General features: G+C 53.1%; 2 protein-coding genes across 2 annotated transcripts; both read left to right on the top strand.

Annotated features, from left to right (window-relative positions):
* Positions 1 to 6736: 6736 nt before the first annotated feature.
* On the top strand, positions 6737 to 8053 carry LOC138493092 (uncharacterized). Its single transcript, XM_069620307.1, has one exon. The coding sequence runs from the start codon at positions 6737 to 6739 to the stop codon at positions 8051 to 8053; it is 1317 nt and encodes a 438-aa protein (XP_069476408.1).
* An 825-nt stretch (positions 8054 to 8878) lies between these two features.
* Positions 8879 to 10975, top strand: LOC138493091 (uncharacterized). Its single transcript, XM_069620306.1, has one exon. The coding sequence runs from the start codon at positions 8879 to 8881 to the stop codon at positions 10973 to 10975; it is 2097 nt and encodes a 698-aa protein (XP_069476407.1).
* Positions 10976 to 18669: the final 7694 nt, after the last annotated feature.

The following is an 18669-nucleotide window of genomic DNA, read 5'->3' as shown; positions in this document are numbered from 1 at the left end:
TCAATCATGTTCGTGATTCTTAAATGGCAGAAAAGGATTTGCACTGCGGCTTTGACTTGGGGTATCCGTGTAGCTGGTAGAGGGCAGCTGTCTTAATTCAGCAGCCCAAAGAGACAATCACCAGGGACTAGAAGGAGGGCCGATAATTAGGATTTCTGATTTAGAAAGATTCAATCTCCATTCATCCAGGTGCTGGTGGCCAGCCCTCAGGGAGGGAGGGAAAGGGTGGATGCCCTGGGACCTGCATGATATCAGCCTAATTCACATCAACTTGAAGAGGGAGAGAATATACGCACTAAAAAGACGATCCATGTGGGCCCCAGTAATAAAGGTAGGATCTCTGATCTGTAAGCAGGCATGGCAATTGCTGAGGTCGGAGCACCTAAAATGGAAGCACATCATTGGAGGGTGAGCCCCACAATACCCACACGTTCAAGCTTTTCAAGTAATAGGTCATGAGCAATGGTATCAAAGGCTGTGGATAAATCCGGGAGGACAAGGGCTGCGGCAGTCTGTGTGTCCACCAGATAAATCCAGGAGGACTAGGCCACAGCAGTCTGTGTGTCCACCAGGGCAGGATACACAGATTGCACAGGATGTCCAGGATACACATGATGCACAGAAAACACAAGATGCACAGGAAACACAATATTCACAGGATGCACAGGATGCACAGGAAACACAATATTTACAAGATGCACAGGATGCACGGAATACAAAATGTTCACAAGATGCACAGGATACACAGGATGCACAGGATACACAATATTCACAGGATACACAGGAGGCACTGCATGCAGAGGAAACACAACATTCACAAGATCCACAGGATGCACAGGATACACAATGTTCACAAGATGGACAGGATACACAGGATGCACAGGATATACAGGATACACAGGATGCACAGCATGCAGAGGAAACACAACATTCACAAGATGCACAGGATGCACAGGATATGCAGAATGCACAGGATACACAATATTCACAGGATACACAGGATGCACAGAAACAATATTCACAAGATGCACAGGATGCACAGAATACACAATATTCACAAGATGCACAGAATATGCAGATGCAGAGGAAACACAATATTCACAGATGCACAGTATACACAGGATGCACAGGATACACACTATTCACAAGATACACAGGATGCACAGTATGCACAGGATACACAATATTCACAAGATGCACAGGATACACAGGATGCACAGGTAATACAATATACACAAGATGCACAGAATGCACAGCATACACAATGTTCACAAGATTCACATGATATGCAGGATGCAGAGGATGTACAGAAACACAATATTCACAAGATACACGGGATGCACAGAATGCACAATATTCACAAGATGCACAGGATACGCAAAATGCACAGGAAACACAATATTCGCAAGATTCACAGGATACACAATATTCACAAGATGCACAGAATACACAGGATGCACAGGAAACACGATATACACAAGATGCACAGGATGCACAGCATACACAATGTTCACAAGATGCACAGGATACACAGGATGCACAGGAAACACAATATTCACAAGATGCACAGGCTACACAGGATGCACAGGAAACACAATATTCACAAGATGCACAGGATGCACAGCATACACAATGTTCACAAGATGCACATGATATGCAGGATGCAGAGGATGCACAGAAACCTAATATTCACAAGATACACGGGATGCACAGAATGCACAATATTCACAAGATACACAGGATACGCAAAATGCACAGGAAACACAATATTCGCAAGATGCACAGGATACACAATATTCACAAGATGCACAGAACACACAGGATGCACAGGAACACGATATACACAAGATGCACAGGATGTACAGCATACACAATGTTCACAAGATGCACAGGATACACAGGATGCACAGGAAACACAATATTCACAAGATGCACAGGCTACACAGGATGCACATGAAACACAATATTCACAAGATGCACAGGGTGCACAGGAAGCACAGGATACACATGCTAGACAGAATGCACCGGATACACAAGATTCACAAGATGCACAGGATGCACCAGATGCTTAGGATGTGCATGATAGACAGGATGCAGAGGATACACAGGATGCAAAGGATATGCAAGATTCATGAGATACACAGAATACACAGGATGCAGAAGATGCACGGGATACACATGGAGACAAGGGCTGCCGGAGTCTGTGTGTCCACCAGATAAATCCAGGAGGACCAGGCCACAGCAGTCTGTGTGTCCACCAGGACAGGATACACAGATTGCACAGGATGTCCAGGATACACAGGATGCACAGAAAACACAGGATGCACAGGAAACACAATATTCACAGGATGCACAGGATACACAGGAAACATACAATACAATATTCACAAGCTGCACAGGACGCACAGGATACACAATGTTCACAAGATGCAGAGGATACACAGGATGCACAGGATACACAGGATACAGATGATGCACAGCATGCAGAGGAAACACAACATTCACAAGATGCACAGGATGCACAGGATATGCAGGATACACAGGAAACACAATATTCACAGGATACAAAGGATGCACAGAAACAATATTCACAGATGCACAGGATGCACAGTATACACAATATTCACAAGATGGACAGGATACACAGGATGCACAGGAAACACAATATTCACAAGATACACAGGATGCACAGTATGCACAGGATACACAATATTCACAAGATGCACAGGATACACAGGATGCACAGCAAATACAATATACACAAGATGCACAGGATGCACAGCATACACAATGTTCACAAGATGCACATGATATGCAGGATGCACAGGATACACACAATTCACAGGATACACAGGATGCACAGAAACACAATATTCACAAGATGCACGGGATGCACAGGATGCACAATATTCACAAGATGCACAGGATACGCAGAATGCACAGGAAACACAGTATTCGCAAGATGCACAGGATACACAATATTCACAAGATGCACAGAATACACAGGAGGCACAGGAAACACGATATACACAGGATGCACAGGATGCACAGCATACACAATGTTCACAAGATGCACAGGATACACAGGATGCACAGGAAACACAATATTCACAAGATGCACAGGGTGCACAGGAAGCACAGGATACACATGCTAGACAGAATGCACAGGATACACAAGATTCACAAGATGCACTGGATGCACCAGATGCTTAGGATGTACATGGTAGACAGGATGCAGAGGATACAAAGGTTGCAAAGGATATGCAAGATTTACAAGATACACTGGATGCACAGGATGCACAAGATGTACATGATGCACAGGTTAGACATGATTCACAAGATGCACAGGCTGCATGGGATGCCCAGTATACACAGGATTACCAGTATGCACAGGATACACAGGATGCCCACTATAGACAGGATGCGCAGTATACATAGGATGACCAGTATGCCAGGATACACAGGATTCCCAAAATACAAAGGATGCCCAGTATACACAGGATGCACAGGATACAGAGGATGCAAAAGATGCACAGGGTGGCCAGGATACACAGGATGCACAGGATGCCCGTATGCACAGGATACACAGGATGCACAGCATGCATAGGAAACACAACACTCACAACATGCACAACATGCACAGGATGCACAGGATACGCAGGATGCACAGGATAAACAGGATACACAGGATGGCCAGTATACACAGGATGACCAGTATGCACAGGATACACAGGATGCCCAAAATACACAGGATGCCCAGTATACACAGGATGCCCAGTATACACAGGATTCACAAGATACACAGGATGCAACAGATGCACAGGGTGCCCAGTATACACAGGATACACAGGATACAACAGATGCACAGGGTGCCCAGTATACACAGGATGCACAGGATGCAACAGATGCACAGGGTGCCCAGTATACACAGGATACACAGGATACACAGGATGCAACAGATGCACAGGGTGCCCAGTATACACAGGATGACCAATATGCACAGGATACACAGGATACCCAAAATACACAGGATGCCCAGGATACACAGGATGCACAGGATGCAACAGATGCACAGAGTGCCCATTATACACAGGATACACAGGATACACAGGATGTACTTTTTGGGTTGCCCTGTCCTCTGAACTTCCCACAGGTTATCTATGCTTTCCATAAGGACTGTGCGCCAGTATAAATTGAACGCCGGTGGCCCGCTGGCGTACTGAATGTACTTATGTTTAGGATTCATAGAGGGCAAACCCAGCAAGCAAGGAATGGGGCACTGTACTTTAGAACAAAAGGGTGAGAATTTAAAATGTTTAGTTTATTTCATTTGTTGGTAGCGCCCAAACCCAGAAGTATCACGTGCTAGGTTACATTGGTAGGCAGAAACATTTGGTGAAAACAGTTGCTGGGTTATACATATAGAGTGAAGGGCTGGAAGAGATCGGTGAGGGGCGAGATTTGGAGAAATACTATTTGGTGGTCAATGGTCAAAGAGGTGTCCCTTGAAACGCAGGGTCTTCAGTTCCTTCCTAAAGTGCAAGTGTGGTGGGGCAACCTGGTGTAGGAAGTCCAGCTGTGTGGAGGTGAAATCCTGTTTCTAGCTCTTCCTTCCTGCCCTTCTTAGGCTCCAGATCATTAATGGCGTGGCTCCTCGTGCTGCGGTGGCCGCTAAAGATGGGTGATTCCTCTGCCAGTTGGGATGGAACTTCTTTTAGGCATTGGCTGGCAATCTGGCAGTGCGTTCTGAAGGCGGCATGAGCTTTGGGGGATACCCAGTGTAGCTTTCTGAGGGCTGCAGTGATGTGAGAACACCTCACCTTATCTATGAAATGGCTCTGGACATGGGGTGTCAGATGACTGACATGGAGCCACCACAGGAAGTGAAGTAGAACTAGGGGCAACGTCCCAGAGCCCCTACCCAGTATGTGGTAGGAGAGAAAAAGGGAGGAATGCAGAAGTCGAGCTGTCCACCGTTGTGCACATCAGGTATAACAGGGAGAGGGCATGCTGGGAACAAAATGGAGTTGCGAGGAGATCAGCCTAGATGGAGGTGGGGGTTAGGGGTTTGAGATGGGGGACGAGGGTTCGGGTGGCAGGTCAGAGGAGCAGCGTTGCCTTGATTCCAGACAGGGAGAATAGTGGTTCTAAATATGGAAGGTAGGAGTCCACGGGGGTTTTAATGGGGTTGGAAATGAGGAATACACCAGTGAGGGAAAATGGTACCGCCCCTTGCCACAGAGATGCCTCGGGCTGCGCAACTTTGGTGGGGGATCACCTGAATCCAGGCAAGTGAGTAGAAACAAGATGTGGTCTGATTGTATGGAAAGGGGGAACAGGAATTAGGCAACCTGTTCAGGAGTGGGGCCACAGGTCCAGAACAGAGGACAACTATGGTACAAGTTGATGGCACAGCTGCCCCCGGGTGGCGCAGAGAGTAACAGCCTAGTCAAAATGACAGGTATTTCTTAAGCGCTGACTAAGCAAGGAAACTGTTTCCAAAATGCCTCGCTAAAAAGTAACATTTATTATGCCCTGCCCTGGAATGTACACGTTTGCTAATTAAACAATCAATGAACATGTTAAAGTGGGTTACTCAATGCTTAGCAAATAAATTAACTGCTTTCAGAAGAGAAATGTGTAGCACTGCATTGCTAATGTTATTTAAATACCCCACCTGCTTGTTAAGTGGTGGAGGAATGTTAAGCTGGCATTTCCCTTTGTCCAGGAAGCCAACTATTCACTGCTGGCCACTGGTAGTTAAATGAGTGCATGTGTCAATGACAGAGGGCTCCGTATATCAACTGGCAGCAAGACAAGTAAGGGCAGCAAATAGGCAAGGGGCAGCAAGCAGGCAAGAGGAAGCAACAGCCAAGGAGCAGCAACCAGGCAAGAGGAAGACAACAGGGCAAGGGGCAGCAGCACCAGGCAAGAGGAAGCAACAGCCAAGGGGCAGCAAACAGGCAAGGGGCAGAAAACAAGCAAGGAGCAGCAGCAACCAGGCAAGAGGAAGCAACAGCCAAGGGGCAGCAAACAGACAAGGAGCAGCAACCAGGCAACGGGCAGCAAACAGGCAAGGGGCAGCAAACAGACAAGGAGCAGCAGCAACCAGGCAAGAGGAAGCAACAGCCAAGGGGCAGCAAACAGTCAAGGAGCAGCAACCAGGCAACTGGCAGCAAGACAAGCAAGGGCAGCAAATAGGCAAGGTGTAGCAAACAGGTGAGGGGCAGCAAACAGACAAGGAGCAGCAACCAGGCAACGGGCAGCAAACAGGCAAGGGGCAGCAACCAGGCAACAGGCAGCAAACAGCCAAGGGGCAGCAAACAGGCAAGGTGCAGCAAACAGACAAGGAGCAGCAACCAGGCAAGGAGCAGCAAACAGACAAGGGGCAGCAGACAGGCAAGGGGCAGCAAACAGGCAAGGGGCAGCAAACAGGCAAGGTGCAGCAAACAGACAAGGAGCAGCAACCAGGCAACAGGCAGCAAACAGCCAAGGGGCAGCAAACAGGCAAGGTGCAGCAAACAGACAAGGAGCAGCAACCAGGCAACAGGCAGCAAACAGGCAAGGTGCAGCAAACAGACATGGTGCAGCAAGCAGGCGAGGGGCAGCAAACAGGCAGCAAACAGGCGAGGGGCAGCAAACAGACAAGGTGCAGCAAACAGGCAAGGTGCAGCAAACAGACAAGGAGCAGCAACCAGGCAACTGGCAGCAAACAGGCAAGGTGCAGCAAACAGACATGGTGCAGCAAGCAGGCAAGGGGCAGCAAACAGACAACAGGCAGCAAACAGGCGAGGGGCAGCAAACAGGCAAGGTGCAGCAAACAGACAAGGATCAGCAACTAGGCAACGGGCAGCAAACAGGCAAGGTGCAGCAAACAGACATGGTGCAGCAAGCAGGCGAGGGGCAGCAAACAGGCAACAGGCAGCAAACAGGCGAGGGGCAGGAAACAGACAAGGTGCAGCAAACAGGCAAGGTGCAGCAAACAGACAAGGAGCAGCAACCAGGCAATGGACAGCAAACAGGCAAGGAGCAGCAAACAGACATGGTGCAGCAAGCAGGCGAGGGGCAGCAAACAGGCAACAGGCAGCAAACAGGCGAGGGGCAGCAAAAAGACAAGGTGCAGCAAACAGGCGAGGGGCAGCAGACAGGCAAGTGGCAGCAAACAGACAAGGTGCAGCAAACAGGCAAGGGGCAGCAACCAGGCAACAGGCAGCAAACAGCCAAGGGGCAGCAAACAGGCAAGGTGCAGCAAACAGACAAGGAGCAGCAACGAGGCAAGGAGCAGCAAACAGGCAAGGGGCAGCAGACAGGCAAGGGGCAGCAAACAGACATGGTGCAACAAGCAGGCGAGGGGCAGCAAACAGGTAACAGGCAGCAAACAGGCGAGGGGCAGCAAACAGACAAGGTGCAGCAAACAGACAAGGAACAGCAACCAGGCAACAGGCAGCAAACAGCCAAGGGGCAGCAAACAGGCAAGGTGCAGCAAACAGACAAGGAGCAGCAACCAGGCAACGGGCAGCAAACAGGCAAGGTGCAGCAAACAGACATGGTGCAGCAAGCAGGCGAGGGGCAGCAAACAGGCAACAGGCAGCAAACAGGCGAGGGGCAGCAAGCAGACAAGGTGCAACAAACAGGCAAGGTGCAGCAAACAGACAAGGAGCAGAAACCAGGCAATGGGCAGCAAACAGGCAAGGTGCAGCAAACAGACATGGTGCAGCAAGCAGGCGAGGGGCAGCAAACAGGCAACAGGCAGCAAACAGGCGAGGGGCAGCAAACAGACAAGGTGCAGCAAACAGGCGAGGGGCAGCAGACAGGCAAGTGGCAGCAAACAGACAAGAGGCAGCAGACAGATAAGGGGCAGCAAACAGGCAAGGGGCAGCAAGCAGGTAAGTGGAAGCAAACAGCCAAGGAGCAGCAAACAGGCGAGGGGCAGCAAACAGGCAACAGGCAGCAAACAGCCAAGGGGCAGCAAACAGACAAGGTGCAGCAAACAGGTGAGGGGCAGCAGACAGGCAAGTGGCAGCAGACAGGCGAGGAGCAGCAAGACAGGTAATGGGCAGCAAATAGGCAAGGGCCAGCAAACAGACAAGGAGCAGCAACCAGGCAACGGGCAGCAAACAGGCAAGGGGCAGCAAACAGACAAGGACCAGCAACCAGTTGACGGGCAGCAAAAAGGCAAGGTGCAGCAAACAGAAATGGTGCAGCAAGCAGGTAAGTGGAAGCAAACAGCCAAGGAGCAGCAAACAGGCAAGGGGCAGCAAACAGGCAAGGAGCAGCAAACAGGCAACGGGCAGCAAACAGGCAAGGTGCAGCAAACAGACAAGGTGTAGCAAACAGGCGAGGGGCACCAAACAGACAAGGTGCAGCAAACAGGCAACGGGCAGCAAACAGGCAAGGTGCAGCAAACAGACAAGGTGTAGCAAACAGGTGAGGGGCAGCAAACAGACAAGGTGCAGCAAACAGGCGAGGGGCAGCAAATAGGCAAGGGCAGCAGACAGGCAAGTGGCAGCAAACTGACAAGAGGCAGCAGACAGACAGGGGGCATCAGACAGGCAAGGGGCAGCAAACAGACAAGGGGCTGCAAACAGGCACGGGGCAGCAAACAGGCAAGGGGCAGAAAACAGGCAATGGGCAGCAAGACAGGCAAGGGGCAGCAACCAGGCAAGGGCTAGAACAAGGTGAGGGGCAGCAACCAGACAAGGGGCTGCAAACAGGCACGGGGCAGCAAACAGGCAAGGGACAGACAACAGGCAAGGGGCAGCAAACAGGCAAGGGGCAGAAAATAGGCAAGGAGTAGCAAACAGGCAAGGGGCAGAAAACAGGCAAGGGGCAGAAAACAGGCAACGGGCAGCAAACAGGCAAGGTGCAGCAAACAGACATGGTGCAGCAAGCAGGCAAGGGGCAGCCAACAGGCAACAGGCAGCAAACAGGCGAGGGGCAGCAAACAGACGAGGTGCAGCAAACAGGCGAGGGGCAGCAGACAGGCAAGTGGCAGCAAACAGACAAGGTGCAGCAAACAGGCAAGGGGCAGCAACCAGGCAACAGGCAGCAAACAGCCAAGGGGCAGCAAACAGGCAAGGTGCAGCAAACAGACAAGGAGCAGCAACCAGGCAAGGAGCAGCAAACAGACAAGGGGCAGCAGACAGGCAAGGGGCAGCAAACAGACAAGGAGCAGCAACCAGGCAACGGGCAGCAAACAGGCAAGGTGCAGCAAACAGACAAGGAGCAGCAACCAGGCAACGGGCAGCAAACAGGCAAGGTGCAGCAAACAGACAAGGGGCAGCAACCAGGCAACAGGCAGCAAACAGCCAAGGGGCAGCAAACAGGCAAGGTGCAGCAAACAGACAAGGAGCAGCAACCAGGCAACGGGCAGCAAACAGGCAAGGTGCAGCAAACAGACATGGTGCAGCAAGCAGGCGAGGGGCAGCAAACAGGCAACAGGCAGCAAACAGGCGAGGGGCAGGAACCAGACAAGGTGCAGCAAACAGGCAAGGTGCAGCAAACAGACAAGGAGCAGCAACCAGGCAACGGGCAGCAAACAGGCAAGGTGCAGAAAACAGACATGGTGCAGCAAGCAGGCGAGGGGCAGCAAACAGGCAACAGGCAGCAAACAGGCGAGGGGCAGCAAACAGACAAGGTGCAGCAAACAGGCCAGGGGCAGCAGACAGGCAAGTGGCAGCAAACAGACAAGATGCAGCAAACAGGCAAGGGGCAGCAACCAGGCAACAGGCAGCAAACAGCCAAGGGGCAGCAAACAGGCAAGGTGCAGCAAACAGACAAGGAGCAGCAACCAGGCAAGGAGCAGCAAACAGACAAGGGGCTGCAGACAGGCAAGGTGCAGCAAACAGACATGGTGCAGCAAGCAGGCGAGGGGCAGCAAACAGGCAACAGGCAGAAAACAGGCGAGGGGCAGCAAACAGACAAGGTGCAGCAAACAGGCGAGGGGCAGCAGACAGGCAAGTGGCAGCAAACAGGCAAGGTGCAGCAAACAGACAAGGAACAGCAACCAGGCAACAGGCAGCAAACAGCCAAGGGGCAGCAAACAGGCAAGGTGCAGCAAACAGACAAGGAGCAGCAACCAGGCAACGGGCAGCAAACAGGCAAGGGGCAGCAAACAGGCAAGGTGCAGCAAACAGACAAGGAGCAGCAACCAGGCAAGGAGCAGCAAACAGACAAGGGGCAGCAGACAGGCAAGGGGCAGCAAACAGGCAAGGGGCAGCAAACAGGCAAGGTGCAGCAAACAGACAAGGAGCAGCAACCAGGCAACAGGCAGCAAACATCCAAGGGGCAGCAAACAGGCAAGGTGCAGCAAGCAGGCGAGGGGCAGCAAACAGGCAACAGGCAGCAAACAGGCGAGGGGCAGGAAACAGACAAGGTGCAGCAAACAGGCAAGGTGCAGCAAACAGACAAGGAGCAGCAACCAGGCAATGGGCAGCAAACAGGCAAGGTTCAGCAAACAGACATGGTGCAGCAAGCAGGCGAGGGGCAGCAAACAGGCAACAGGCAGCAAACAGGCAAGGGGCAGCAAACAGACAAGGTGCAGCAAACAGGCGAGGGGCAGCAGACAGGCAAGTGGCAGCAAACAGACAAGAGGCAGCAGACAGATAAGGGGCAGCAGACAGGCAAGGGGCAGCAAGCAGGTAAGTGGAAGCAAACAGCCAAGGAGCAGCAAACAGGCGAGGGGCAGCAACCAGGCAACAGGCAGCAAACAACCAAGGGGCAGCAAACAGGCAAGGTGCAGCAAACAGACAAGGAGCAGCAACCAGGCAACAGGCAGCAAACAGCCAAGGGGCAGCAAACAGGCAAGGTGCAGCAAACAGACAAGGAGCAGCAACCAGGCAACGGGCAGCAAACAGGCAAGGTGCAGCAAACAGACATGGTGCAGCAAGAAGGCGAGGGGCAGCAAACAGACAACAGGCAGCAAACAGGCGAGGGGCAGCAAACAGACAAGGTGCAGCAAACAGGCAAGGTGTAGCAAACAGACAAGGAGCAGCAACCAGGCAATGGGCAGCAAACAGGCAAGGTGCAGCAAACAGACATGGTGCAGCAAGCAGGCGAGGGGCAGCAAACAGGCAACAGGCAACAAACAGGCGAGGGGCAGCAAACAGACAAGGTGCAGCAAACAGGCGAGGGGCAGCAGACAGGCAAGTGGCAGCAAACAGACAAGAGGCAGCAGACAGATAAGGGGCAGCAGACAGGCAAGGGGCAGCAAGCAGGTAAGTGGAAGCAAACAGCCAAGGAGCAGCAAACAGGCGAGGGGCAGCAAACAGGCAACAGGCAGCAAACAGCCAAGGGGCAGCAAACAGACAAGGTGCAGCAAACTGGCGAAGGGCAGCAGACAGGCAAGTGGCAGCAGACAGACGAGGAGCAGCAAGACAGGTAAGGGGCAGAAAATAGGCAAGGGCCAGCAAACAGACAAGGAGCAGCAACCAAGCAACGGGCAGCAAACAGGCAAGGGGCAGCAAACAGACCAGTTAACGGGCAGCAAACAGGCAAGGTGCAGCAAACAGAAATGGTGCATCAAGCAGGTAAATGGAAGCAAACAGCCAAGGAGCAGCAACCAGGCAAGGGGCAGCAAACAGGCAAGGAGCAGCAAACAGGCAACAGGCAGCAAGCAGGCAAGGTGCAGCAAACAGACAAGGTGTAGCAAACAGGTGAGGGGCACCAAACAGACAAGGTGCAGCAAACAGGCAACGGGCAGCAAACAGGCAAGGTGCAGCAAACAGACAAGGTGTAGCAAACAGGCGAGGGGCAGCAAACAGACAAGGTGCAGCAAACAGGCGAGGGGCAGCAAATAGGCAAGGGCAGCAGACAGGCAAGTGGCAGCAAACAGACAAGAGGCAGCAGACAGACAGGGGGCATCAGACAGGCAAGGGGCAGCAAACAGACAAGGGGCTGCAAACAGGCACGGGGCAGCAAACAGGCAAGGGGCAGAAAACAGGCAAGGGCTAGAACAAGGTGAGGGGCAGCAACCAGACAAGGGGCAGCAAGACAGGCAAGGGGCAGCAACCAGGCAAGGGCTAGAACAAGGTGCGGGGCAGCAACCAGACAAGGGGCTGCAAACAGGCACGGGGCAGCAAACAGGCAAGGGACAGACAACAGGCAAGGGGCAGCAAACAGGCAAGGGGCAGAAAATAGGCAAGGAGTAGCAAACAGGCAAGGGGCAGAAAACAGGCAAGGGGCAGAAAACAGGCCAGGGGCAACAGACAGGCAAGGGGCTGCAAACAGACAAGGTGCAGCAAGTGGAAGCAACAGCCAAGGAGCAGCAAACAGGCAAGGGGCAGAAAACAAGCAAGGGGCAGCAAACAGGCAAGGGGAAGAAAACAGGGCAAGGAGCAGCAAACAGGCAACGGGCAGCAAACAGGCAAGTGGCAGCAAACAGACAAGAGACAGCAGACAGACAAGGGGCAGCAGAAAGGCAAGGGGCAGCAAACAGACAAGGGGCAGCAAGCAGGCATGGGGCAGCAAACAGACAAGGGGCAGCAAGCAGGCAAGGGGCCACAAACAGAAAATGGGCAGTAAGCAGGCATGGGGCAGCAAACAGGCAAGGGGCAGTAAGCAGGCAAGGGGTAGAGAGCAACCAGGCAAGGGGCAGAAAGCAGGCAAGGGGTATCAAACAGGCAAGGGGCAGCAAACAGCCAAGGGATGGAAAACAGGCAAGGGTCGGCAAACAGGCAAGGGGGAGTAAACTGGCAAGGAGAAGCAAACAAGCAAGTGTCAGCACACAGGCAAGGGGGAACAAACAGGTAAGGGGCAGCAAACAGGCAAGTGACAGCAAACAGGCGAGGGGCAGCAAACAGGCAAGGGGCAGCAGACAGGCAAGTGGCAGCAAACAGACAAGAGGCAGCAGACAGACAAGGGGCAGCAGACAGAGAAGGGGCAGAAAACAGACAAGGGGCTGCAAACAGGCACGGGTCAGCCAACAGACAAGGGGCAGAAAACAGGCAAGGGGCAGCAAGACAGGCAAGGGGCAGCAACCAGGCAAGGGCTAGAAAAAGGTGAGGGGCAGCAAACAGACAAGGGGCTGCAAACAGGCACGGGGCAGCAAACAGGCAAGGGACAGACAACAGGAAAGGTACAGACAACAGGCAAGGGGCAGCAAACAGACAAGGGGCAGAACATAGGCAAGGGGTAGCAAACAGGCAAGGGGCAGAAAACAGGCAAAGGGCAGCAGACAGGCAAGGGGCAGCAAACATACAAGGTGCAGAAAGCAGGCAAGTGGAAGCAAACAGCCAAGGAGCAGCAAACGGGTAAGGGGCAGCAAACTGGCACAGGGTAGCCAACGGGCAAGGGGCAGACAACAGGCAAGGGGCAGACAACAGGCAAGGGGCAGCAAACAGGCAAGGGGCAGAAAATAGCAAGGGACAGCAGACAGGCAAGGGGCAGCAAACAGACAAGGTGCAGCAAGCAGGCAAAAGGAAGCAACAGCCAAGGAGCAGCAAACAGGCAAGGGGTAGAAAACAAGCAAGGGGCAGCAAACAGGCAAGGGGAAGACAACAGGGAAAGGAGCAGCAAACAGGCAAGGGGCAGCACGACAGGTAAGGGAAAGAAAACAGGCAAGCGGAAGAAAACAAGCAGGGGGCAGGCAGCAAACAGGTATGAAGCAGCAAACAGGCAAGTGGCAGCAAACAGGCATGGGGCAGGTAGCAAACAGGCAAGTGGCATGCAGGAAACAGGCAAGAAGCAGCAAACAGGCAAGGGGCAGCAAGACAGGTAAGGGGCAGCAAACAGGCAAAGGGAAGAAAACAGGCAAGGGGAAGAAAACAGGCAACGGTCAGCAACAGGCAAGGGGCAGCAAACAGGCAAGATGTAGAAAATAGGTGAAGAGCAGCAAATAGGCAAGGGGCAGAAAACAGGCACAGGGCAGCAAACAGGCAAGGGGCAGAAAACAAGCAAGGTGTAGCAAACAGACAAGGGGCAGCAAACAGGGAAGGGGCAGCAAACAGCAGGGGGCAGCAAACAGGCAGGTGGCAGCAAACAGGCAGAGGGAAGCAAACGGGCAAGGGGCAGCAATAAGGCAAGGGGCAGCAAACAGGCAAGGAACAGCAAACAGGCAAGGGGCAACAAACAGGCAAGGGGCAGCAAACAGGCAAGGGGCAGCAAGACAAGTAAAGGGCAGCAAACAGGCAAGGGGAAGAAAACAGGCAAGGGGCAGAACACAGGTAAGAGGCAGCAAATAGGCAAGGTGTAGTAAACAGGCAAGGGGAAGCAAACAGGCAATGTGTAGCAAACAGGCAAAGAGTAGCAAATATACAAGGGGCAGAAATATACAAGGGGCAGAAAATAGGTAAGGGGCAGGAAACAGACAAGGGGCAGAAAACAGGCGAGGTGTAGCAAACAGACAAGGGGTGACAAAAAGACAATGGGCAGTAAAAAGGCAAGGGGCAGCAAACAGGCAAGGGGCAGCAAACAGGCAAGGGGCAGGAAACAGCCAAGGTGTAGCAAACAGACAGGGGATTGCAAAAAGGCAAGGGGCAGCATAGAGTAAGGGGCAGCAAACAGGCAAGGGGGAGCAGCAGGCAAGAAACAGCAAACAGGCAAGGGGCAGCAAACAGGCAGGGGCAGCAAACAGGCAGGGGGTAGCAAAGAGTCAGGGGCAGCAACCAGGCAAGGGGCAGCAAGACAGTTAAGGAGCAGAAAGACAGGTAAGGGGCAGCAAACAGGCAAGGGGCAGAAAACAGCCAAGGGGCAGCAAACAGGCAAGGGGCAGCAAACAGGCAGGGGGCATCAAATAGGCAAGGTGCAGCAAGCAGGCAAGAGGAAGCAACAGCCAAGGAGCAGCAAACAGGCAAGGGGCAGCAAGACAGGTAAGGGAAAGAAAACAGGCAAGTGGAAGAAAACAGGCAAGGTGAAGAAAACAGGCAAGGGGCAGGCAGCAAACAGGTATGAAGCAGCAAACAGGCAAGTGGCAGCAAACAGGCACGGGGCAGGCAGCAAACAGGCAAGTGGCATGCAGGAAACAGGCAAGAAGCAGCAAACAGGCAAGGGGCAGCAAGACAGGTAAGGGGCAGCAAACAGGCAAGGGGAAGAAAACAGGCAAGGGGAAGAAAACAGGCAAGGGTCAGCAAACAGGCAAGGGGCAGCAAACAGGCAAGATGTAGCAAACAGGCGAAGAGCAGCAAATAGGCAAGGGGCAGAAAACAGGCACAGGGCAGCAAACAGGCAAGGGGCAGAAAACAAGCAAGGTGTAGCAAACAGACAAGGGGCAGCAAACAGGGAACGGGCAGCAAACAGACAGACAGGGGGCAGCAAACAGGCAGGGGACAGCAAACAGGCAGAGGGAAGCAAATGGGCAAGGGGCAGCAAAAAGGCAAGGGGGAGCAAACAGGCAAGGAACAGCAAACAGGCAAAGGGCAGCAAACAGGCAAGGGGCAGCAAGACAAGTAAAAGGCAGCAAACAGGCAAGGGGAAGAAACCAGGCAAGGGTCAGAACACAGGCAAGAGGCAGCAAATAGGCAAGGTGTAGTAAACAGGCAAGGGGAAGCAAACAGGCAATGTGTAGCAAACAGGTAAAGAGCAGCAAATATACAAGGGGCAGAAATATACAAGGGGCAGAAAATAGCTAAGGGGCAGAAAACAGACAAGGGGCAGAAAACAGGCAAGGTGTAGCAAACAGACAAGGGGTGCCAAAAAGGCAATGGGCAGAAAACAGGGAAGGGGCAGCACACAGGCAAGGGGGAGCAAACAGGCAAGGGGCAGAAAACAGGCAAGGTGTAGCAAACAGGCAAAGAGCAGTAAAAAGGCAAGGGGCAGAAAACAGGCAAGGGGCAGCAAACAGGCAGGGGGTAGCAAAGAGTCAGGGGCAACAACTAGGCAAGGGGCAGCAAGACAGTTAAGGAGCAGCAAGACAGGTAATGGGCAGCAAACAGGCAAGGGGCAGAAAACAGGCAAGCGGCAGCAAACAGGCAAGGGGCAGCAAACAGGCAAGGTGTAGCAAACAGGCAAGGGGCAAGAAACATGCAAGGGGCAGCAAACAGGCAAGGTGTAGCAAACAGGCAAGGGGCAGCAAACAGGCAAGGTGTAGCAAACAGGCAAGGGGCAGCAAACATGCAAAGGGCAGGAAACAGGCAAGGGGCAGCAAACAGGCAAGGAGTAGCAAACAGGCAATGGGCAGCAAACAGGCAATGTGCAGGCAGCAAACAGGCAAGGGGCAGCAAGACAGGTAAGGGGCAGAAAACAGGCAAGTGGCAGAAAACAGACAAGAGGCAGCAGACAGACAAGGGGCAGAACACAGGCAAGGGGCAGCAAACAGACAAGGGGCAGCAAGCAGGCATGGGGCAGCAAACAGACAAGGGGCAGCAAGCAGGCAAGGGGCCGCAAACAGACAATGGGCAGTAAGCAGGCATGGGGCAGCAAACAGGCAAGGGGCAGTAAGCAGGCAAGGGGTAGGCAGCAACCAGGCAAGTGGCAGAAAGCAGGCAAGAGGTGGCAAACAGGCAAGGGGCAGCAAACAGCCAAGGGATGGTAAACAGGCAAGGGTCGGCAAACAGGCAAGAGGGAGTAAACTGGCAAGGGGCAGCAAACAAGCAATTGTCAGCACACAGGCAAGGGGGAACAAACAGGTAAGGGGCAGAAAACAGGCAAGGGGCAGAAAACATGCAAAGGGCAGCAAACAGGCAAGGGGCAGCAAACAGGCATGAGTAAGAAAAAGCGAGGGGCAGCAAACAGGCAAGGGGCAGCAAACAGGCACGGGGCATCAAACAGGCAAGGGGCAGAAAACAGGCAAAGGGCAGCAAGACAGGCAAGGGGCAGGAAACAGCCAAGGTGTAGCAAACAGACAGGGGGTTGCAAAAAGGCAAGGGGCAGCAAACAGTAAGGGGCAGCAAACAGGCAGGGGCAGCAAACAGGCAGGGGGTAGCAAAGAGTCAGGGGCAGCAACCAGGCAAGGGGCAGCAAGACAGTTAAGGAGCAGCAAGATAGGTAAGGGGCAGCAAACAGGCAAGGGGCAGAAAACAGGCAAGGGGCAGCAAACAGGCAAGGGGCAGCAAACAGGCAAGGTGTAGCAAACAGGCAAGGGGCAGCAAACAGGTGAGCGGCAGCAAACAGGCAACAGGCAGAAAACAGCCAAGGGGCAGCAAACAGACAAGGTGCAGCAAGCAGGCAAGGGGCCGCAAACAGAGAATGGGCAGTAAGCAGGCATGGGGCAGCAAACAGGCAAGGGGCAGTAAGCAGGCAAGGGGTAGGCAGCAACCAGGCAAGTGGCAGAAAGCAGGCAAGGGGTAGCAAACAAGCAAGGGGCAGCAAACAGCCAAGGGATGGTAAACAGGCAAGGGTCGGCAAACAGGCAAGAGGGAGTAAACTGGCAAGGGGCAGCAAACAAGCAAGTTTCAGCATACAGGCAAAGGGGAACAAACAAGTAAGGGGCAGCAAACAGGCAAGGGGCAGCAAGCAGGCAAGGTGTAGCAAACAGCCAAGGGGCAGGAAACAGGCAAGGGGCAGCAAACAGGCAAGGTGTAGCAAACAGGCAAGGGGCAGCAAACAGGCAAGGTGTAGCAAACAGGCAAGGGGCAACAAACATGCAAAGGGCAGGAAACAGGCAAGGGGCAGCAAACAGGCAAGGGGCAGCAAACAGCCAAGGGATGGTAAACAGGCAAGGGTCAGCAAACAGGCAAGAGGGAGTAAACTGGCAAGTGGCAGCAAACATGCAAGTGTCAGCACACAGTCAAGGGGGAACAAACAGGTAAGGGGCAGGAAACAGGCAAGGGGTAGAAAACATGCAAAGGGCAGCAAACAGGCAAGGGGCAGCAAACAGGCATGAGTAAGAAAAAGCGAGGGGCAGCAAACAGACAAGGGGCAGCAAACAGGCACGGGGCAGCAAACAGGCAAGAGGCAGAAAACAGGCAAGGGGCAGCAAGACAGGCAAGGGGCAGCAACCAGGCAAGGGCAAGAAAAAGGTGAGGGGCAGCAAACAGACAATGGGCTGCAAGCATGCACGGGGCAGCAAACAGGCAAGGGACAGACAACAGACAAGGGGCAGCAAACAGGTAAGGGGCAGGAAACAGGCAAGGGGCAGAAAATAGGAAAGGGGTAGCAAACAGGCAAGAGACAGAAAACAGGCAAAGGGCAGCAGACATTCAAGGGGCAGCAAACAGACAAGGTGCAGCAAGCAGGCAAATGGAAGCAAACAGACAAGGAACAGCAAACAGGTAAGGGGCAGCAAACAGGCACAGGGTAGCAAACAGGCAAGGGGCAGCAAACAGACAAGGTGCAGCAAGCAGGCAACAGGAAGCAACAGCCAAGGAGCAGCAAACAGGCAAGGGGCAGAAAACAAGCAAGGGGCAGCAAACAGGCAAAAGGGAAGAAAGCAGGACAAGGAGCAGCAAACAGACAAGGGGGAGCAAGACAGGTAAGGGGAAGAAAACAGACAAGGTGGAGAAAACAGGCAAGGGGAGGAACACAGGCAAAGGGCAGGCAGCAAACAGGTATGAGGCAGAAAACAGGCAAGTGGCAGCAAACAGGCACCGGCAGGCAGCAAACAGGCAAGTAGCATGCAGTAAACGGGCAAGAAGCAGCAAACAGGCAAGTTGCAGCAGGCAGGTAAGGGGCAGCAAACAGGCAAGGGTCAGCAAACAGGCAAGATGTAACAAACAGGCGAAGAGCAGCAAATAGGCAAGGGGCAGAAAACAGGCACAGGGCAGCAAACAGGCAAGGTGTAGCAAACAGACAAGG

Source organism: Ambystoma mexicanum, chromosome 10, assembly GCF_040938575.1.
Source record: "Ambystoma mexicanum isolate Mex_15411 chromosome 10, UKY_AmexF1_1, whole genome shotgun sequence".
NCBI classification, from domain to species: domain Eukaryota; kingdom Metazoa; phylum Chordata; class Amphibia; order Caudata; family Ambystomatidae; genus Ambystoma; species Ambystoma mexicanum.
This window is presented reverse-complemented; position numbering and strand designations above follow the sequence as displayed.